At 40.9% G+C, this 23,838-nt stretch overlaps 1 protein-coding gene across 1 annotated transcript in view; it reads right to left on the bottom strand.

Moving 5' to 3' along the window:
* Eml6 (EMAP like 6) overlaps positions 1-23,838 on the bottom strand; it is a 271,194-nt gene that overhangs the window by 75,241 nt on the left and 172,115 nt on the right. The window contains exons 12-17 of the mRNA XM_021210974.2: positions 19,905-20,072; positions 18,628-18,734; positions 12,034-12,152; positions 9,345-9,531; positions 8,775-8,880; positions 108-201 (exon numbers count right to left, since the gene is read on the bottom strand). Of these exons, the coding sequence (XP_021066633.1) occupies positions 108-201; positions 8,775-8,880; positions 9,345-9,531; positions 12,034-12,152; positions 18,628-18,734; positions 19,905-20,072 (781 nt within the window). The remainder of the gene's footprint in view (positions 1-107; positions 202-8,774; positions 8,881-9,344; positions 9,532-12,033; positions 12,153-18,627; positions 18,735-19,904; positions 20,073-23,838) is intronic.

The raw sequence follows: 23,838 nt of genomic DNA, 5'->3' as shown, positions 1-23,838 counted from the left end.
ACCTTATCTGACTTTGAAGATGAACTCCAAGCAGAAAATGGAAAGTGTTGACCTTCCCCAAGGGGAGCTATAGGCAGGGGGTTCCCTGATCATTCTGCGATTCTTACCTGGTTGTGGCTATCTTTTCTCCCTTTTTCCAGTCCCAAAACACAACACTGTGAAAATCGTCTAAACCAACCGACACGAGACATTTTCCGTCAGCTGTATGAAAACAACACAAATGTCAAACAGACCATTTCTCTGGTGAAAACCTGAAGCATTTTATATACTGCAAAGAGGAACAAGAAATTCTGCAATACTCTTTAGGCTCAAATACATTTGACACAGAGTAAACTGTGTGAGTAACAATAGGAAAGGCTCTGAATGCACACCCTGGCTAGTGAGGTCAGCTACCCACCGGATTTCCAACAGGAGACAGTTGATGGGGCCTCTCATAGAAGCGGCCTGATCCTCTGTGACAGACAAATCTTAGGAAATGTACTGGAAGGGAGTAAATTTAGCTGTGTGACTCTGAAATGTGTGTGTGACTGCGAGAATCTGGCTGTTTTCAACTCTAAACATTCTAAAAAGCCAAACCTTGGTTTAATTCTCAACCTATGGCATTACAGAAATAAAGTGTACCTTCAGATGTTCTTATGAAGGGTGAGCTTCAGATGTTCTTACAAAGGAAATGACTTCATAACTATAAGGTTTTTATTTCTTATTTTTCCAATTCAAAGGAAATGTGCTTATGATAGACATTTAGAAATTATGGATGAAGAAAATTTTAAGCTGAGAAAGTGGCTCATTAGTGAAGAGCTTGCCCTGTGTTTGAGCCTAAAAATGACACACATACAAAATTACATAATTGTACACACATGTACATGCACACACATGCGCATGGACACATACATACATCTGTTCTTCCAAATCTCTTGTAGTCCCACATTTGATGTCAACCTACTTGTCTTTTTCTCCACACGAATCCCTTTTGAGAAACAAAAGCAAAGCCACACTGACCAAACTATCCACTAATCTTTTCTTACCTATTGTATTGTATTGTGAAATACTATTATTAATAATGCTATCATAATATAACTTTATCATTAAATATTGTATTGCCAATAATTGCTACAATTTTGACATTTAGGCTGTTTTATATTCTAAATGTAGTTAATATAAATAAATTCAGAAATGAATATAGTTAATATTCATTTCTCCTTCAAGATGGAAGAGGAGGCACAATCAATAAGCATTTCCTTAGTGTCTCCTTGCAAGGCTGGATTCAAAGGGACAGTGTCACAGGGAAGCACCCACTTCCTCCCACCACTGTGCCGTTGCTAGGAGATGGGTGACTCAGTGTCTTCTGCATCAGCTAATCAGGGACAGACCCCAAACTAGGGTAAGGGAGAGGAAGCTTTATGAAAGTAGAATTTCAGAGAAGCAATAAAAAATGTCTAATCTGTCTCATGCAGTATCTGAATCGGCTCTGCATATTTACATTTATATTGCATGGACTTACATCAAAAAAAATTCTTATCAAAACTTCAAATCTACTTGAGCCTCTTGAATTTTTATATGCTCAATCTTTGGCAACCCAAATTCTAGTGCCAACCAGTGTCCAAACTTTGAGTGGCTTTATTTGTGCAAATGGGAATGCTTATTCTTAGCAAATGAGAATGATAGCCTGCTCTCACTTGTCTGGAGGATGCAGGGTAAGGGAAAGTGGAATCTACCTTAACAATGTGGACATTCCCACCTCAGCCACCAGGGAGATCTGCAGCAAGGGTTTAAAGATGTAAGGTGAATATATTACCTGAAGGCACTGACAATGTGCTAAAGGACTAGATAATCACTATACACCAGTAATGCATGCCCTTACTCTTATAGCTTTAATTTTGGAGCAGACACCTCCTATTCTCTACCCACCCCATCATTCTTTCCTTATCTCTTGGTGTCTGAGCTAATGAACTCTAGTATTTGGCAATTTTATTTTTGGTGTTTTTTTCCTCTCCCTTCAGGTCATAAATTCTTTTAAGGTCCAGAGTAAGCACATCCTGTTTTGTAATCCTACACCAAGCTATGTTTGGATACATGTTGGTAGTCTGGTGAAGGAGAATGGGGATGATAAAGATGTACCTATGGGTAGTACAAATAGAAAGAGGAACTGTACTGTTATATGACTATGTTTAAACAGTGTCTTAGAAAACAGTGCACACTCATGCTAAAGCTTAGGGTGTCAAGAATGCTGTCTTGATATGTCAATATGACCTTGGCATGTGAGATCCATACATTTAAAGTGTCAATTTTTACAATTCCCATTTTCTGAAGAAGCTCTGAATGTAGACAGATAGATTTTTTTGGGGGGGGGCTCTGGGGGCTTTTTTAGAGTTTCTCTGAGCTCCCCACCTCACTCGCACAGTTATGTGACCTTTCTATCCCAACAATAGTTTACGCTTTTCTGGGATGGAAGTTTTCTTGAGAACTGTAGAGATAAGCTATTTCTGTAAAACATACTATTTAGAAATAAAATTGGGATCTTTTAATTTTTCTCCCAGTTTCCATTTTCCCTGTAGAGACTTGACCTTACCTTTGAAAATCTATTGTTTATAGTCCCTTGTGAGTTGGTTCTTTTCTCCTATTCTTATAGTCTAAGTCCTTTTCAGTCTTTATAGGCACAGTGTGAATTAATTATGGATGGTTGTGACATAGTCTAAAAATAGTTCTAAGGCAGTTAATGTCAACAGTAAAGGGCAAATTAGAAAAAGAAAAAAAACCTTATTCAGACATTTATAAGTCAGCCTTCCTATATACCAGGACTCATTGAAAGCACACAGGTTTCCTTAGCAGTCAATATCTGATGTGCTCTAGAAATCACCATTCCATGAAGCTTTAAACACTACGTGACTGACATTTAAGATAGAAAGTATTTATTAAGCTGAACATTTCCTAATTGATTTTTCTCTGCCACATGGAAGCAATTTCATTGCATTGTCACAAAACAAAAATGATTCCCATTCTCTCTAGGAGTGATAATAAATTCAAAGTAGCTGTTCAAGGATTTCAGAGAGGACTCTGGCAGTAAAGGTCTTGCCACTCACTAAGTCTTGAAACCCAAGTTCCACCCTTGGACTTACACGGTGAAGGGAGAGAACTGACTCTCAATAATTGTTCTTTGACCTCTACATGTGTGTCGTGGTATACACACGAGGACACAAACAACTGTAATCTAAAGAGCGCTGCTCAGCTGAATGAGAAAATGTAAATGCATTCCTTGGCAATGTCTACAGACACATCTTTGTTTCCTTTAGAGCAGCAGTGAGAATACATTGATTTATCCCCCATTGTATAACTATTTATGTGTTGTCTTGTTTTCACTCTGGCCTGCTTTATATGCCCACCACAGGTTGTTTTTCTAATAAAATGCAAAGTACTATTGGCAAGTTCCCATGAGACCCCTACAAGGAGTTGAGACAGGTTATGTGGGGCACATAGCTGGGGCCACCAATCACATAACTCATTGTGCCATGAGTCCACCAAATGGCTCTGGTCACCCATTCACATAATGTCGGCACTCTGGTTACATGGCTGAAGAGGGGCAGCTGAACAACTGTGTGAACCAAGCCACTTACTTCGCAGAAGACACTTTTCTCTTTTGCTACTTCCAGTTAATCAGTCATTCAGGGCCAGGCTTTCTGCTCATGGGAGCCTGTTTCATTTTGTGGCCTCTTGGTACTACTTGCCTCTCCACATTTAAACTGAAGGATGGGAGGGGCAGCTGCAGTTATTGGTGGGTGTAGGGAGGAGGGTGCTACACCAGATGCTACACAGGTGGTCCACACTTGTCATTTCACTAGTGAAAAGTAGGGACAGAACTAAAGACCAAGAATGGGGTAATACCAAGAGACCCACCAGGAGACCTGAGTTCTTGTGGGACGTCACCAAACTACCTCAGTTCTTACTGAAGCAGAACAGAGGCTCAGCCTACAATTACATTGTTATAACACTGTACCATAGAAATTAACCCCAAAAATTTCCATATAAATTTCCAATCAGTTTTCCTATTCATCTGGAGGCAACCATTTGTGGTGCTGAACCACTCATAACAGATCCCAGTGAAAATTCCTGAATAGACCTCAGGTGTTCTCTAAAGCCACCAACTACATTCCTCTCTAGCCTCTTACAGACCAACACTATACTTAACTTCAAAGACAAAATGCAATTTCCCAGGGTTCTCCTTTAGTGGTTGTTATCTGGGAAATGGGGACAGTTAAATTGAAGTACTTCACACCCTAGAACTCATAGAACAAGTTGTCTTGGAAACAAAGTGGGCTGGTATGAGAACAAGAATCATAGCAGTTACATAACAAAAGGGTTTCAACTCATCTATAGAAACAAAGACATTTCTTTAAACATGGGCAGGAGATGAAGATCATTGACAGAATCATCTTCCATACCTCCTAAAGAGTCTGGTTTCTTTACCCCATAGTGGTTCTAGAACAATTATTAAATTCTAGTTGTATTACTGTTTTCTTTATATGCTAGCATACATTTCATATTTTCATAGGAAACTGGTTGTAGGCATTATCTTTACCTTATTTTTGTCCAACTTGAGAGATTCTAATAGTCTACATGATTGATATTTTAAGGTATAATTTTTATGAGGCACTGTAAAACTGCTTGCTACACTTATTGAATCAATCTTCAATGTCACCAAAATATATGGGATTCTCCTAATCCTATGAACTTCTAAGCTTTACTAGATTTATTTCACTATGTTAACAAGGGCATTGCTAACCTTCTAAAGCAGTTACTTATGTTTCTTCCATGGAAATCAGTGTGAATATTTCTCACAAGGAAAAGAAAATCTAGAAGTATATCTATGAGCTATAATCCCCCTTTGCCTTTACCCGACTCAGAGACACCTTCACACCTCATGTTTACTGCAGTTCTATGCACAGCAGTTATGGTCCGAGCCTAGGTGTCCAGGAACAAAGGGATGGATAAGAAAACTGTGGTTTATAAATGCCATGCAACTTTTCAGCAATAATGAAGAATGTCTGCAGGAAAATGTATGAAACTGGATATTATCATAGACAGCAAATTAAATCAATTGCAAAAAGACAAATATTTGTTTTTTTTCCTTTGTGGTTCTTAGAGTTTATAGACATATTCATGTATTTATATGTTATAATATGTATTAAATGGAAATTGAAGTAAAATTGTCTAGGGGAACAAAGAGATGGACCTAAAGGATGAGGATGAAGAATGGGGCAGGGAGAATATAGTTAGTATATAATATTTATTATATGTAATATGTAAGAAAAAATTTAAATAAAGTGTTTTAAATTATTATAAAGCAATATATGCTTATGTATCTGTAGATAAAGTCAATTTTAACTCAAAGGTGGTTCCGCATTTCAGTAGTAGGCTATGGGTGAAAAAGAAAAAAAATGAGGATATTCATAGGAGTCTGAGAAACAGCAATACAGGAGCTAACAGTTTCATTTCTTTTAGATCTTGCTATTTTGTCAAGGATGCATGGCACACATTTTAAATATGCACAAAACTCTTCCGGAAGCCCAAGGCTTTGCATGCACTGTGAACTGAGGTATAAGCTGAGCATACAACAGGCAGGTGCGCTGTTGAGTGATTTCTCCTTGTACTGCATGCCTCCTCTTGTCACACAAGTCTACTGGCTTAAGAATAAACTGTCCACCATTGTTTCTACTAGTTCAATAATTGCAGAAGCTAGTGGAAAACTTTTAGAAATGCCATAGCAATTCATATTCGTGTAGTTTGTAGTATGTAACAATCTGAAATTTAATAAAAGAAAATACTGCCTTATCTTGGAGTTGTTAAGAAAACAGACAATTTTCTCCCAAACATGTTTTGCAATGTTTAGCAGAACAAAGCTCATTAAGTAAAACCTTGTGTGTTCATTCATCCATAACATACTTTAAATTCTCTACCTACAGCACATATACTGTGGGAGAGAGAGATGGGCTCTCCTCAACACCCTAACCCACAGTCTGTGTGGGATATAGAGATGCTGGCACAAGTAATGACAATGCATGGCCCCTAATAGATTCCATGGAAGCTCTCAACAGTGAGCTGCAGGACAGAAGAGGCACATTATCTCTGCCAGGCAGGATGGAGGAGGAGAAGCCTATCTCGATCCTCGAGACTTGAACTGACACATGGAAACCCTGAATAAAGCACATGAGCAGAAAGAAACAGAAGCACACTGCAGTGAGGGGTGAAAAAGCATGGAGGGTTAGTGGCTGAAATGCTGCCAAGAAAAGCTAATGTTATCAACTTCCATCCAAGGGCACAGCCCTAAGTCAACTAACCCAAGGAAATCTATGGTAGAGATGACGACTGTGCTTCCAGAAGACTCCAGAAATGAGCAGGATAGACTGAGTGCAACATTAATACATTCTTTAAAAAAACCCTAGCCCAGCACCACTGATTGTCTGACACATGTTCACTTATTCTCTCCCTCTTTCTTTCCCTCCCTCTCTTTCCTATCTTCCACTTTTTCTGTTTACTGTAGCTGCCAAGGGCTCTATGAGTGAGGCATTGTCCAGAGCATTGTGAATGCCTGGTACCTGTGAAGGCCAGAAAAGGGTTGGATCCCATGGAGCTGGAGTTACAGACAGAGCTATGAGCTGCCATGTGGGTCCTAGGAATTGAACTGTAGTCCTCCAAAATAACAGCCAGTGCTCTTAACTATGGAGTCATCTCTCTAGCCCTTGTGACAGACTTCCCCTACATAAATCTAGTTTCAAGCAAATTTACTCTGAAGACAGCAGCATCTACAAATAGTATTCTTTCTTTCTTTCTTTCTTTCTTTCTTTCTTTCTTTCTTTCTTTCTTTCTTTCTTTCTTTCTTTCCTTCTTTCTTCTTTCTTTTTTTTTTTTTACAAGTAGTATTCTTATAGTGTTGAGTTCATAGTTTAATTGGGAAATTCTTCTTTCCAAATAGGAAATTTGTTTCCAACCACTTTTATAAAGAGGCACTCTGCAGGTATGTAGCCCTCTTTCTAGCCCTTTCTAGTGTAAGTCAGAAGCAATGAGCTCCTACTCATTTGGAGACAATCTGTGGAACTGATCTCATTTTTGTTTTCTAAATAGGGTCCCACATTCTATTCCAGGCTGGCCTGGAACTCACTGTATAGTGCTGGCTTGCTTCCAGTCCCTTCCTGTCTGGGCCTCATAATGGCTATAGTTAGAGGTGAAAATCAACATGTCTGGCTTAAATGTGATGTTCTTCACCACTGCAAGGTGCTTGCAGCTCAGACTTTCTATAGCAATTGCTGTTTCTGACTTCACATCATTCAAGCAGATGCAGAGTTTCATATGAACTCCAGATGGCGACTTAGGAGAGTATTGAAACTTGAGAATATCATTCTGAGTGAGGTAACTCAGACCTAGAAAGACATCCATGAAATGTACTCACTTATAAGTGGACATTAGCCAAAAAGTGCAGGATAACAAAGCTATAATCCACAGACCCAAAGAAACTGAGTAATAAAGTAGGCCCAAGAAAGGATGTGTGGTTTTCACTCAGAAGGGGAAACAAAATAAGTCATTAGAGGTGGATAGAGTGAGGAACTTGGTGGGAGAGAGGGTGAGAGGGGTACTGGATAGCAATCAGGTACAGGGGGAGGGTAGGGTGGGAGAGGGCTGAGAGTGAGAATGGAAATTGGTGAGGGGGGGCATTTCTGAGACTAGCTGGAGGCCTGGGATAGGGGAGGCCAGGGGCAGTCTGTAGGGGTGAATCTAGCTGAGACTTCTAGCAGCTGGGGATATGGAGACTGAAGTGACCACCTCCTATAGCCACAGGACTTCCAATGGAGGAGGAGGACATCAACCCACCCACAAAATCTTCAACCTAAAAACTGTGCTGCCTACAAGATGTGCAGGGATAAAAATGAAGCCAACCAATGACTGTCCCAATGAGACCTATCCCACTTGAGAGAGCCAAGCTCTGACACTATTAATGATAATCTGCTATGCTTGCAGACAGGAGCCTAGCATAACTATCTCCTGAAAGACTTCATCCAGCAGCAGATGGAAACAGATGCAGAGACCTATAGCTAAAGATCAGGCAGAGCTCAAGGTATCCTGTGGAAGAGTTGGGGGTTGGGGGTGGGGAGGATTGAGGGAGCCAGAGGGATCAAGGACACTATAAGAAGACCTAACCTGGGCCCAGGAGATTCACAGAGACTGAACCACCAACCAAAGTGATTCAGGGGCTGGGCCTAGGCCCCCTACTTATTAGCGGTAGATGTGCTGCTTGGTCTTCATATGGTTCCAGTCAGTGGAGCAGGGATTGTCTCAGTCTCTATTCCCTGCCTTTGAATCCCCTTTCCCTCTACCTGGACAGCCTGGTTGGGCCTTAGTGGGAGAGGATGTGCCTAGTCCTGATAGAACTAGATGTTTCAGGGTGAGATGGTACCCAAAGAGGGCCTCCCCTTCTCTGAGAAGGGGAGGGGTAATGGTGGGAGGGATTTGTAAGGGTAGGGTTGGGAGGAGAGGAGGGAATTCTCCTTTTGTCATATAAAGTTAGTAAAAAAAATAAATTATTGGAAAAAAAAGTGACAAGGAAGGATGTGCAAATTAAAGGCCCCATTCTCTTGGTGAGGTATTCACATGTGGCTTCCAGACTCATGGGAGGTGGCATGCAAAGAGCTTACCTCATCAGAAACAGAATTCAAATGAGTAGGAGGCTGTTGGTTTGTTTTTAATCAGCCACAGACTCATATATTATGATACTAGTGAAAACTTACCTGAAAAATCCAGAGCACACACTCCTCTCTGATGGTGCCCTTTCAGTAATGACAAACATTTTAGAGTCTGAGTGTCCCACACATGAACAGCAGCATCTCTTCCAACCTACATAACAGGATGAATACTGTTAACCATGCACCCATGACAATGAGAACAGCATGGCTTCTTAGGGCCAAACATAACTCAGAAATAAAGCAGCATACATTATTTGTAAGCTAGGAAGATCCCTGGAAATAACCTGGTCTGGCCCAGTATTTTCCAGATGAAGAAACAGGATTAAAGTTTCTAAGAAGCTCATTGTGACCTCCAGTTAGGTTTTGGCAGATTCTTGTCCTGCACATGGCTCCCTGTTTAGGGATTTTTGAAGACATCTCTTTAAGTGTATGCTTTGTGGTTATTCTGTCATGGCCTTTGCCCTACCCCTGCCTCCTTGGTGTTCTCAGAACCTTCATGTCTTATGCTTGTTCCTACCAAAGACATTTTTTTTTTTCTATTCCAGGTAAACTGGATGAGAAACTAAATACCCCTTCTCTTTTGCTAGGTTTTCATCATTGAGGAGAGATACACACCTGTCCAGTGGCTACATAGTCCTTCACCGGATGGATGGTCAGGCTGAGAATGTCATCATCATGCCCCAGGTATAGCCTCTGGGCATGTTGTTGCCTGTTGTACACCACAGCAACTGCAGCAATGTGGTACACCACTTCTCCAGCTTGTGTGTAGAACAGATTGTTTCTACAGTCATAGCCTCTGTAACTGAAGCACAGGTCCAAGAGGCACAGAGGTTGAAGGAACAGCACATGAACAGAGCAGGAATTGTTGAGGCAAAGCAACTGTATTGATGTAAACTGTGTAAGTGGAGGCACATGGAGACTGATTATTGTCACAGAATCTACTTGCAGACCTTCCACTACTATCTATGTTCTTTGCTAAAAGCAATCCTTGTTCGGGAGTTAGCAGTGTCCACCTTCAGTCCTAGCACTTGGGAGGAAGAGGTAGAGACATCAGAAGGTCATCCTCAGACTGGGCTACATGAGACCGTTTCAAACCAAGCCAACAAATCAGCAATCCAGTCCTTGTGACATGTAGAGAGTGAGACTCCAGCTCTCCGTTGCGGTATTCCACCTACTGTTACTTAAGGGCATGGCATCTTCAGGGCGCCAAAACAAACAATTCCAAATACAACGGAATAGCTGTTTTGTTTTGTTTTGTTTTGTTTTCCTTTCTTAGGAATTACTCTTTTATTTCTTTCTCACTATGTGTCTCTGTATGTCCTAGGACTTAGCTACATAGACTGGCCTCACGTTTGTAAAGCTCTGTCCGCCTCTGCCTCCCGAGTAAGTGCTGGGATGTAATGTGAGTAACTGGTGAATGGTCTTCACTACTGGACAGTGCATCCTTTTGTAAACCTTGTGCTAAGTCTTTGTTTAACAGATTTAAACAGACACTGTATCAAATAATGTCAATGAATTAGCATTTTTATGATATCAAAATTAAAATGTTATTTTTAGCCTATAAGATAGGAAGAGTTTAGAGAACTGGAAAACATTTGTATTTTGTTTTTTCCTAGTTATTTGTGAGAATCAGTTCAATGCCTTCATCTTTTAAAAATAGCTGAAAAGTAGGACTAGATTCAGTGTTAAATGCTGCCACATTTTATCCATAAATAACATATATACATATATCTGAACTGAAAAGCTGTATGGGTTGGAAAGATGGCTCCATCAGTTAACGTTTGCTGTTTAAGCATGAGTTCCTCAGTTTGGATTCCTAGCACCCATGTAAGAAGTTATGTCCTGTGATCAGTCCTCGCTGCTTGAACCCCAGGCACGGGTCACAGACACTGCCAGCCAGTGCAGCCATGGAGTAAACTTCAGGCTCAGTAAGAGACTCTTCTTCAAAACATGATGTGGAGCAGCAGTTCTCAACCTGTGGGTTGTAACCACTTTAACAAACCTCTATCTTCAAAAAATATTCTCATTATGATTCCTAACAGTAGCAAAATTATAGCTATGAAGTGACAGCAAAATAATTTTATGGCTGGGGGTCTCCACAATTTGAGGAACCTTATTAAAGGGTTACAGCATTAGGAAGGTTGAGAGCCACAAATGTGGAAAGCGGCTGGGGAAGACAGCTGATGTTGCTCTCTGACCTACACATATACCCATCATCTTACTAAAATAATGTCCAAATAAAGTTTTCTGTTCTTAACAATTAAATACATCTATATGTAGCATAAATGTTTGATTTGCTCAGTTTTCCAGTAATAACTGAATTTTAAAGGTTAACAGTAGTACTGTCCAACAGAAATATGTGAGTCAAATAGCTAACAGGGGACGCTGAGGTAGGACAATTCTACAAGTTTGAAGTGAGTCTGGGCTAGAGAGTCAGCCTTTGTCTCAAAAAAAAAAAAAAATTAACTTGTTTGAGAACTTTTAACTCATTGCATTTAAATCATCATATCAAGATATACAAACATTTTGGTAAGATAGTCTCCTTTTTTTCTGCCATATCTTTAAAACCAAAATTTATTTTACATGCTGAATATATCTCATTTCAGACAAGCCATGTTGTCTTAGATTATTTTCTTTTTACATTTTACTTTGTATTTGTATGTATATGTATACATTTGCACATGTGTACTGTGAGCATGTATGTGTCCTACTGAGCACTGGTTTCCATGCCTAGACTTCATTTTCTTATAGATGGTATTATGCCATACCTGAAGATTTCCACAACATTTATTTAGACAAGTTATGAGATGGAAAGTAGTATAATAATAGAAATAGTTATCCTTGTGTTCAAAGTTGACAATAGTGAGAGTGAAGCACAGCATTTGGGTTTTGTTGGCTACATTGAAATGACTGAGGTATTTACACTGTAGCAGGTACATTTTTATTCTTCTCAGTCATTTAAGCTGACAGTGAAAATACCCAGGTGTCTTGTGCACATGAAAAAAGAAAGTATCTGAAGAAATTCCTTGTCCTTGGGTGGATCTAGAAAAACATAGTCCAGGGCTGGAGGGGTAGACGTGTGGACATGGTGATGGCAAAGCCCTGAGTAGCACGGAACCGTGTCAAATCTGTGCTGCTCAGGAATGCTGTACAGAGCCACTGAGACCTCACTGCCTGGATGAGTACAACCTGGAGAGAAGAGCATTTTACAGAAGGATCTCTTTGGCCTGGTAGTAAGACTGATTGAAGACAAGATTGGCAGGGACAGAGGAAGAAACTCAGGGTCCCCAGGTAGGCTACCTACCCATGTATGAACTGCAGTTTCAGGCTATCCTCAGGAGCCTTCTCCCTCTTCAGGAATGGCACTGCATGGTTTTTCTCTTTACTTTGTTGCTTTAGCTGAGGTAGATCTTCTTTGTAAACCTACAAGTACAATAAAAATGTTTAGTGAATAGCCTCTCCCGCCCCCCCCCCCCAGAGTCCCCCTCGGCTTCTAAACAGTGTCTTGGCATTACTTCGCTACAGTGTAGGTTTTATGTAACTAGGACCAATATTACTTTCCCTAATAGAGCAAAACTAACATGAAATCTTTCAAATACCTGAGATGTAAAATAATTTTTTCTCCCCCTTGGTTGATACTGCTTCCTTAAGTAATTATATCCATAAAATAAATGAAGTTGATGTTTTAGTAAATAAGAAAGAAAACAATTATTAGTCAAATATATTTAACTCCATAAGACATCTTTGACGATTCAGATGTTTGCAAAACGGGAGTTTCCTCGGTCATTTTCTCTCTAGATTTTTTCTTTGTAGTTTCCTGTCTTTCCTGGCTTCCTTTAATTTTGCAGATCTGAGTCTGAAATACTCTATGAGTTCAACCAAGACTCAAGGACTGCTGTTAAAAAAGTATTTTCTACATTTTATATGTACATGAAAAAATTAAATCTGTTTTTTTCTTTTCTCATGTTTGCTTCTCAAAAAATACTTTAACACATGCAAAAAAAAAAAACCCAATTTATCAGTAATTCCTCATCTTCAGAAAATTTTCATCTTTAAGTAGAATAAGACAGAAAAGACCAGTTATTTGATGCTGATTTATTGATTACTTAAGAACTGCCTGTCCTGAGCTGGGCGTGGTGGTGCACGCCTTTAATCCCAGCACTCAGGAGGCAGAGGCAGGCAGATTTCTGAGTTCGAGGCCAGCCTGGTCTACANAGTGAGTTCCAGGACAACCAAGGCTATACAGAGAAACCCTGTCTCGAAAAACCAAAACCAAAACAAACAAACAAACAAACAAAAAAAAAAAAANAAAAAAGAAAAAAGAAAAAAGAAAAAAGAAAAAAGAAAAAAGAAAAGAAAGAACTGCCTGTCCTGCACATTTGTCAAGTGTGGCTTTACTTGCTGCCTGGAGCAGAATGACCTGGAGGAACGGATGAGACCATTGCCCGTAACATGCTGACTGCTGTTTGCTTCTGTTAAATCTTGATCGTCTGTCTGCCCCAGCGTGTTTTTAGGATATAAATGAGTATATAAACTGGACCCAGCATCAAAACTGTCCTGTTTTGAGTCCACTAGTTGTTGGATTCTGTCTGGACTCCACCCCCACATTTACCTGGCAATAGCCAGGTAGGCCTGGCTCACTATAAAATGGTGGTCCCTCAAGGAGAAGGGATGCCTCAACATGGGCCAGCTGAGACACCACCTTCCCCCATACCTTACCACACCTCCATAGAACATATTCTTATATTTCTTTATCTTTTTATAATCATAACATTGTGCCGTGAGTCATATCTAAAATCTCTACAAGTTTACCTCCCATCTCAGCCACAAGAGAACTCCCTAGCCCAGTATCTGGTAAGCCCCCATCCCTTCCCATCCCCATGGCTCCAGGGGAGAGTTCTTGAGCTAGGAGATGCCCCTGTGTTGTCCTTGAGGAGGGAGACATTCAGTTCTTCACTGGCCCTTGTTTTAAAGCTTGCTCCCTTGGGTGAGATTTCCCTCTCCTTAGAGACAGTTTCTTTCTTGTGGCTGAGAATTTCAGGCCCGGCCACTGCTCTCTGAGCATTAGACTTTCCCTTCCCCTCCCTCCCTTACAACCTGCTGCAGACCAGATTTACCTGCCTGCCTGACTCTACTTACTGCCCTTCCTGCCCCCTACAAATGTAGAGAGCTTTTATAAAAATTTTATAAAAATTTGGCAAGTACTCGCCACTAGGCTCAAGGAAGTAGGCTCAGATAAGAATATTCACATTTGGGCTGATGCAAGGATCAAGGTGAACTCAGCCAAGGAAGGTGTGACTTCCCCTTTGTCCTGGTCATCCTGATAAGCCCCCAGACCCAGTGACTGGGGGTCTGGGGGGAGGATTTTGTTTATTGCTTTGTTTGATTACTTCCTGGTGTGATCTCTTTGTTCTTTGCCTTGGTTCATCACTTTGTCTTTGATTAAGAACTGACCCTGTTCTCTGCTAGTACCTAGAATGGTGTAAAAGCTGGCTGGGAAAACTAAAGCCACTTCAGCCTCAGCACTGGCTGGAGCCATGTTAATGTTGCCTAATTGTCCTCTTCTTTTCTCTTGCTGCTCTTCCCCTCTGCTCCTTAGCTCTGCGCCCGCTTCTCAGCCTGAAAAGTAGGTCCCTGCCCCTTACATCCTGCCAGAGTTCCTATCTGTTAGATTTGACTTTGTCAAATGGGCCCAAACCAACCACACAGTTCCACTTTTTCTGCTACCAGCCTGCAGAAGCTCTCTCTCTCTCTCTCTCTCTCTCTCTCTCTCTCTCTCTCTCTCTCTCTCTCTCTCTCTCTCTCTCTCTCTCACACACACACACACACACACACACTGACATTTGATTGATAAGGAGTTTCTCCAGTCAGCAGGAGGGCTGACTCTAACTTCCCAGATACGGCCTGGCCAGCTTTTTTCTGGGGGCTAGGGGTTGACATTTCACAGCCATTGTCCTTATGACCAACTTCCCAGCTGACATATGAGTTAGGACATCGACTCTTGGGTGACCATACTCCTTGAAAGCAGCTCTTGAGCTTCTCCATCCCCCCAGCTTTTGCAGCCCTTTAAAAAACCCCTAGGCCTAGGCCACTAGCTTGGCTAGAAGTTTTGGTTATTGAACTATTCTCAGGATGCCAGTACAAATAATCCAATAACTCCCCAGTGGGTGCTGCAATGTCTTCATTGTATATTTTTAAGAGATCTTCACACATACTGCCAGCAGTCTAGTAAATTAAAAACGTTCCCTATGCCCAAGCATTTACCTATCCATGCTCCCACACCCCTGGCTTGTTCTCACAGCCTGGATGCTCAGTTTGTGACACAGGCCTGAACCTACCTGGACAAACTCATTTTCTGTCACCGATCTTATGACACTGCTGCCAGCTTTCTTACTCTGGTCCTAGCCATATGTCTCTCTGCTAATACAACAATGTACTTTTCTCTACCTACACAACCTGCCAAAGTTACCTAAGGTTTTTATTCCTATCTTGTCTTAATATGAGTTTTACTACCGTCATTAAATTCTATTCAGTTATATCCAATATAGCACTCAATTCTGTCAGAAGTTTGTTAATTATTAAATTTACGTCAGACAGAATTTCCAAAAGTCTCTCCCATGAGGTCTACACAGTTACAGGATGCTGTCTGAATTGTGATATGATAACCACTAAAATACGCAGTAGCTAAAACTAGATACTCTGAGTCAAATGACTTAGCTAAGCCAAGGTAAGTCATTTCTCATGTCACCCATATCCATTCCAGAGAGAAAAGGCCTTGCATCTTCTGCACATGAAAGCCAGTCTGACTCTGCCCAAGTTACCACAGAGACCACAAAACTGCTGGCTAGTGGACTCTGTCATTTTTTAAATAATGTAACTACTAGATTTTTGTTTATTCCCCAGACTTCTGACTACACTGACAGGTAGACAGCTATCTCCTTACCTACCTAAACACAGTTTCCATTAGTTAAATGCTTCCTTCATATTTCCTCTTCTTGCTGTGTCACTGTCCTAGCATTATCTGAGTTCCTATAAATTTTTCTAACTCTAATAAAACATTCCACTATATGATCCAACTTTTTAATTTTGTTCCTTCTGCTCCACAAAAGGCTCATCTTAAAGACTGCTCATGTTGCTAACTCGTGTTGTTATTTTTATAAACTTATAAGCTACAAGAAACCTACTCAGATCTGCCTCTCATGGACCAAATAGGCTCCATCCAGATAAGTACATCTGCCTAACCTATTCCAGAGGGTGAGATTCCCCTGGGTTTTAAATGTACATCTTAAGAAAAAAATTTTCATTCTCCCAAATGTACTTAATCTTATTCTCTACCTATAATAATGTGTTCCAACATTTTGTCAAGTCCAGGCACTTATTACATCCAGGTCAGGTCCAGAGATACAACCTTCAGATGTTCCATCTCCTGTCACAGACACAGACATTTTCTACTGCTTGTTCCTTCTGACCTATCCTCAGATGGCTCCAAGACCCTGGACAGCAAGGAAACAGCCAGTTGGCTCTCCTAAGCCTGGACAAACATCTCCCATATCCATTCCTCTAGGTTCACTAGAGACACGTCACCCCAGTGTCAACGTAAAGAAGCCAGATATCACGACAACCCTATTCCTGCTTCACCACCACTTCTTTCTAATTTTTTTCTTTTTTAACTAAACCAAAACCGGGGAATGTTAGGATTCTGTCTGGACTCCACCCCCACAGTTACCTGGCAACAGCCAGCTATGCTCCTCCCCACAGTTACCTGGCAACAGCCAGGTAGGCCTAGCTCCCTATAAAAAGGGCTGCTTGCCCCCTCCTTCCTCCTACTCCTCTTTTCTCCCTTGCCTCTTGCTCCCTTGCTCCCCCTCTCTCCCAACTCCTTTCCCCCCTTCCCCATGTGGTTCTGGCTGACCTCTACTTGTCTACACTCTTCCTCTGCCTTTCTCTGCCTGTACTACTCTCTTAACCCCACCCCCCCACCCCCATGCCCTGAGTAAACTCTACTCTATGCTATCCTGTCATCCTGTGGCTGGTCCCTCAGGGAGAAGGGATGCCTTGACATGGTCCACTGAGACACCTCCTTCCCCCATACCTCACCACACCTCCATAGAACATATTCTTATATTTCTTTATCTTTTTATAATTATAACACTAATGGCATTTCTCTTCCACTTGCACTGGTGTCAGAAAAATTTCCACAACAATTTGAACAACTATATTACTGAAAAATGAAGAAACATAGCTATAATAAAGTTTCCTTTTAGGACATAGTCTGAGCCATCAAAAAGGAAGTCAGCAGGTTTTTTTCATCTGTCTTAGATGTAATGAACTACTCCTCTCAGTGTAAAGATAATTATTCATCTGAATGCATCGACTGTCTCAGAGCACTGAATTCTGGGACATTTCTACTGCCTAGATGATCATATGTTATAGCATCATGGGCCTCAATTTCCCATCAGTGAAACAGAATAAAAGTTTCTCTTCAGGAATAACTCATGACTATTGTAAATCAATATGAGGAAACACTGAAAAATAAGTCACAGATAATAAGCAAGCCCAAGGCCTGGTCTCACTAGCCATGCTGTGCCAGCTTCCTAGCAATGTTAAAGAAAAACCCTCCAAGAAAACAAAGTGGATCTCTCCCAGAGCTCATGCTGTCTACGTAAGCTTCATTTCCCTGGGCATAGTGCTCAGTATTTATGTAATATTTTCACTGTTACAGTTTCCTTCCAAGTCTTTTTAGTGCTTTATACTGTATAATACATTTATTGATTCACAGTCAAAGTGATCTAATTATGAGGTTGATCTGAACTGTCAGTTGCACTGTCTTTATACTAATCTGACTTTTCCAACATGGGGTTAAGAAGAAATGACTATAGTAATAAAAACAGCAAATTCGGTGCTTATATGGAGTCACATTAGAAGTGTATAGAGAGAAGTTCAGGTCAGTATTTTCTTAAAACGGCAGCCATGTGGAAGTGGACAAGCCACTTAACTAACCTGCCTAGATTTGTATCAGCCACATGAAGACAGTTGCTATGTGGTAGTTTCACCTATAGGCCTATAAACATATGTTACTTATACAAATACTTCTACTTTTTATAGGATAAAAATACCATACCTATATGAAGGGGAGAAGAGTCAGATTCCAGCAATTACCATTGTGATATGGTACTCTGTCAAGATTCCGTTGAAGCATTGCTTTAACAGTCCCTTCTTTCTGTTAAAATGATGTTAATTTTTGTGGAAGGCAAACTGGATTCAACTTACCAATTTTTATAATAGAAGTAGGTTTTTACTGGAGACATTGTAATTGGGTTTACTTTAAGTAAACAGATAATGGCTGTCTAAGTTGAGTAAGAAATGAAAATAACAACTCTTATGCAGACTACCATTTCTTCCTTCTTTCCTTTGGGACAGCCTTGGGTGTTTTGGAACTACCTATAAATAGACCAGGCAAGTCTCAAATCCACAGAAATTTGCCTACCTCTGCCCCTGGAGTCCTAGGACTGTGCCACCGATGCCTAAGTTAATTTAATGTGTAAAAGGGTTTTTCTTACAAGCATGTCTGTGCACTCCATGTATGACTGGGACTTGCTGAGGTAAGAGAAGATACTGGGTTACCTCGAACTGGAGTTAGAGATGGTTGTGAGTCACTATGTGGGTGCAGGGAGTTGAACCCAGTCCTATGGAAGAGTAGCCAGCACTCTTACCCATGGAGCCGTGTCTCCAGTCCTTTACTCAAATACTTAATAGTTACTGTTAACCTGCATCCGAAGGCAAGATATGAACATTTTTCTTATTTTTGCTGCATTTTCGTTCTGTTCTTCTGCTCTATTTGTTTTCAGGGCAGTGTTAAAATTTAATGGGTCCAGGCTTTCATTCTCTCCTTACTGACCTGGCGATCATAATTGATCTGAGTTTCTTGCTCGATATCAGAGTCCAGTTCTGGAACATCAGAGAAGTCTGAGTCAGAGTCTTCACTGTAGGAGTCGGCACCACCTTCTGCAGAGACAGAACCCATTAGAATACAAAATGCTGAGATGTTAAAGATCACAAAGGCACTTCAAGTAGCGGCTTCAACCCTAACAAAGCAAAGAAAAAGCCTCAGTCATAGTTTCCATTTAATTCAGGCCTGGAACCTGATATGTTGACCTCCAGAGGCTAGCCCCAGGAATAACCTTGACCTTCAGAGCCTAACCCTAGGGATGACCTTGAACTCCCAAGGCTAACCCCAGGAATGACCTTAAATTTCCAAGGCTATCCTAACTTCTCAAGTGCTGACATTGCAGGCACATGTCACCACACCATATCCTAACTTCTCAAGTGCTGACATTGCAGACAGAATCATGGGTGAGCACATTGACTCACATCACTGTAAATTGCCTGGTTTCATGTGGTAGGCAGTGTGTTACTCCCTTATCTTTTACCCTGAAGTTCCTTATTGCCTCACTCACTGCCTTGTCTCCCTAAGGGCTTAAGTGTGTGCTTTCACCTTGTCCCCAAAGGCCACATTTCCAGTGTGAGCCTTCAGTTGATAACCTGACCCTTGTTTAAGCAAAATCTTTCAATGAACCAACCTATGCTAATCTCCAAAAATTTTTCCTTTTCTTTACATTTATTTTATGTGTATGAATGTTTTGCCTACATGTATATTTGTATATCACATGTATGCCTGGTGCCCTCAGAAGTCAGAAGAGGGTGTCAGAATCCCTGGAGCTGGAGAAGGGAATGGTCGTGAGCCACCATGTGGGTGCTGGGAACTAAAACCTGGTCTTCTGCAAGAGCAACAAGTGCTCCTACCTACTGAGCCCCTCAGAAGGTTTTCTTTACGTTATATAAATGGGTTTTAAAAACCCGCCTTATCTCTTTAGCTCCAGAACAGATACTAGGAGTATTCTTTGAAATTATTCTGAAAAATGAAGACACTGAAAAGTTCTGACTGGGGCTGGAGAGATGGTTAAGAGCAGTGACTGCTCTTCCGAAGGTCCTGAGTTCAAATCTCAGCAACCATGTGGTGGCTCACAACCATCCATAATGAGATCTGATGCCCTCTTCTGGGTGTCTGAAAACAGCTACAGTGTACTTACATATAATAAATAAATAAATCTTGAAAAGAAAAGAAAAGAAAAGAAAAGAAAAGAAAAGAAAAGAAAAGTTTCAACTGTTGTTTACCCTGGGATGTGGTTTCCAACACGCCATTACTGACTGCTTCTGGGATAAATCTCCACTGGAAAACAGAGTGATCAGCTCCTCCTGTGCTTAACACCCACTGGAAATCGTGGGACCAACGGACATTGGTGACATGTGCAGAATGGCCCACATATTTTCTAAATTTGGCTCCTGAAACAGTATTTTGAGATTAATTATGTTTTTAATCATTCTTTTAAAAACCAATCACATTCTTCTCCACATCAAGTAAAAATTTTCAATATACCAGAAACAGATTTCCAGTCTTACACATTACAATAAGGAATCGCATGTCCCCAATTATTCCATTATGCATTAATCTGAAGATGTGTCTTTCAAATTCAAGCTCTACAGCTAAATGCTTATTAAACCTATTCCAACTAATGCACACAGCTTCAATGTTTCTAAGAAAAAAAAAAGCAAGAATTAACATCTTACCCATTCTTTTTTTTTTTTTAAAGATTTATTTATTTATTATATGTAAGTACACTGTAGCTGTCTTCAGACACTCCAGAAGAGGGTGTCAGATCTCGTTACGGATGGTTATGAGCCACCATCATCTTACCCATTCTTAAAGCAGGCAGTTCCTATAAACAAAATATTTCCTATATCTCTATAGATCTTGAAATGTGGGGCTGGCCCTTTCCCTCTACAGAGACCACCTAACCTGTCTCTTCAGTGGGTTATAAAGATGGCAAAAAATAAATAAAATAAAATTAGTAGAATTCATCAGGCAGTGGTTGAGCACATTAGTCCCAGCATCTGGAAGGCAGAAGCAGGTGGATCTCTGAGTTTGAGGCCAGCATGGTCTACTGTGCGAGTTCCAGGACAGCCAGGCTACACAGAGAAACCCTGTCTTGAAAAACAGAAACAAAGACCAAATTAGAATTCAAAGCAAAGTAGCAAAAGTAAAAATTTGTGATGTCAAAGAAGAGGCAGAAGTCATTATAGATTCCTCCTTGGTGTCTCTCTTGGGCCATGCCATGTCCTAAGGACACACAAATAGCCTGTGGAGAGATTTTAGAACAAGAAACTGGGGCCTTCAATGGAAAGTCACATCTGTGAAGTAAAACAGAACTTCTGGTCTTGGTTCTAGCCTCCAGATGACTATAAGTCATGACAGAGACCTTGAACTAGAACCACCCAGTAGGATACTCATTAATTCCCCAACCCCACCCCATTTCTACCTCATCCTCCTCCTCCTCCACAAAAATCTGTGAGATTATTTCTCATATTAGCGTCTGAACTTGGAAGTAGAGTTATTATACAGCAATAGATAAGCAATACACCCCAGTAGGCTGAAGCCACTGTCACTGATAATTAAGCTTCACTGCTTTGACCCCTTTTTCTCCCATCTCCCGTTGGCCTACTCTGCTTTAGATACTTGACCCCTGGCAGTTCCTCAAGCCTGCCAAAGTGTTCTTTGTCTCTAAGTCTTGTCTTTACTGCTGTTACTTTGTGATGCTCTTTCCTGGGATATCTGAATGTCTGGTTCTCTCATCCTGCAGGTATCTAGGCTATGAGACCTGACAGTGAGCCCTTCTTTGGTCTCATTAGTGGAAACAGCACTATGTTGTTCTGCACAGCATTCTCCTCTTTGCTTCTCCTGATAGCACATATGACCATCAGACATATTGTCTGTAGTTCCATATCCATTGTGCTCACTCTGTGGTACAAAGCTCCATGACAGGGAGACTTGTGCTGATGTACTGAAGCACTTTCATACTCTAACACAGCACTGAACAAAAAATACTTGTCCAGTAAGCTGAGGCATATCCTCTCCTAAAGCTTTCCTGGGGATAAGCAGTGACTATACGAGATTTCCTTTTGGGTATTTGTCCAAAGAAGGCTTGTGTCCATCATCTCTTCTCTACTGACCTCTTCCAAAGCTTAAAAATCTTTCCATGTGCACCTGAATAGCAAATGTTTATTGCTAACCTTGGGAGCTCCCTGGAGCTCAGATCTGTTTCAGTATCTAATGGGTCCCTCACCACTTGGCTGAGACAGACTGCAGGGCTCCCCAGCTATTCTGCCCTATCTGTTTGAGTGTCTAACAGGCACCCCAACACATGGCTGACTGCAGGGCTCCCCAGCCATTCTACACGTACCCCCTATAAAAGCACCTTTTCCTTCTCTCATTTCCTGTCACGTCAGGACAGGATCAGGCCCAAAACTCAGGAGATATTCTCAATGGTTCTTTTATTTTTCTCCCTCTAGTCCTAATCCAGTCTAGAAACAAAATCTTCAGCTTTAACTAAACCAGTCACCTCTTTTGACACCTATTTTAGACACAGCATCCCTCAGACAAATGCTTAAAAAACCTGTTTCATACAATATCAAAGTAATCTTTCAGAGACTTAAACTAGCTATGCAAATTCCTAATTTACAACAGTTTTCCAGTGCATACAACATAAGACCCAAATATGTGGGAAGTCACACACAGGATTCAATTTACATGCATCAGGAAAATTTGTCTTATTTATTCTAAAGGATTTGAAAACTATTGAGATGAGAAAAACAAATTGCTCAGGCTATGTAAAAATATAAATTCAGCAATTTTCATTAACTGTAGAACACTTACATCTAATTTCTGCACAACAGAATATATACACACATGTAATTTCAAATATGCCAAGTTGCAAGATTTATGAACTGTAGTGGCTATTCCTGGCTGTCAACTTGACTATATTTGGAATGAACTACAATCCAGAATTGGAAGGCTCACCAGTGACCCTAATCTGGAGGCTGTGAGATAGAAGTTTCTGATCTGGATCTTGGTTTGGAGATCTTGAGACACAGTGGAGATTGATTCCAGAAGATTAGGACAGGGAGCTTAAGGTCATCTGGGATTAAAGGTGTGGTGGCACACACCTTTAAGCTGGGCTACACCATCTGCTGGAGACCATATAAGGACATTGGAAGAAGGGAGTCTGGTTCTCGCTCTTTTGCCTGCTTGCTGTGTGGGACTGAGCAACTGCTAGCTCCTTGGACTTCCATTCACAGCTACTACTGAACCATTGTTGGGAATTGGACTGCAGACTGTAAGTCATCAATAAATTCCTTTACTATATAGACTATCTATAAGTTCTGTGACTCTAGAGAACCCTGACTAATACAATGAACTGTGCCATTCAAGGTAGAATTTGGGTTGTTCCGAGGACCTCGATACTTGAGCAAATGGCTGAGGAAGGCTCCACTGCTCCCCTTATGCTCACCCTGCAGTCTCCCTGTCCTCATTCATTCCATTGCCCACTTTGTATCTTCTCACAGGGTTATGTTTTATTCATGGGCATTTAATTCTGACAGTACTATTCACATCATCACCAGCTCTCATAACAGACCCTCACACACATCTCCATTTCTAAGACTCTTGTCCACTCATAAGGTCTGAGATACAGAGAAGATACAACTCTCACTGACTTCATGTTACTCTTGAGTCCTGACACTGGAGACCATTGCTTCTAACCTCACCTGTGATTTTCCTGAATTCTGAATTCCTAGATACTTTCTAACATTACTTATTCTCAAATGCACATTAATTTAAACAAGTTATGTCCTATTATTACCCACAAGGTGCACTAGGAAGGGTGGGGACGTCTTGAATTTGTCACACTGAAGTCTTTTTGTGCTTCAAGCACTTTGAGCTGATGTCCATTCTGTCCAGTGCGAGTCATGGTGATTTCATGATGCATTTTATGTCCCATTTTGTCCTGTAACTGTCACTGCTTCAAAACTGCCAGTTAGTCGAGAATTACTTTCTGATTGCACCTTTCATCCCCTTCCCTGCATATCTTAAAAAACCATTCAAGTGAAAACTTTGCAGGCAACAACATATCCCCACTGACCACCCAACAACATATCCCCACTGACCACCCAACAACATATCCCCACTGACCACCCAACAACATATCCCCACTGA

This window comes from Mus pahari, chromosome 13 (genome assembly GCF_900095145.1).
Source record: "Mus pahari chromosome 13, PAHARI_EIJ_v1.1, whole genome shotgun sequence".
NCBI classification, from domain to species: Eukaryota; Metazoa; Chordata; class Mammalia; order Rodentia; family Muridae; genus Mus; species Mus pahari.
Note: the sequence above shows the minus strand (reverse complement) of the source record. Positions and strands in the feature narration are given on the sequence as shown.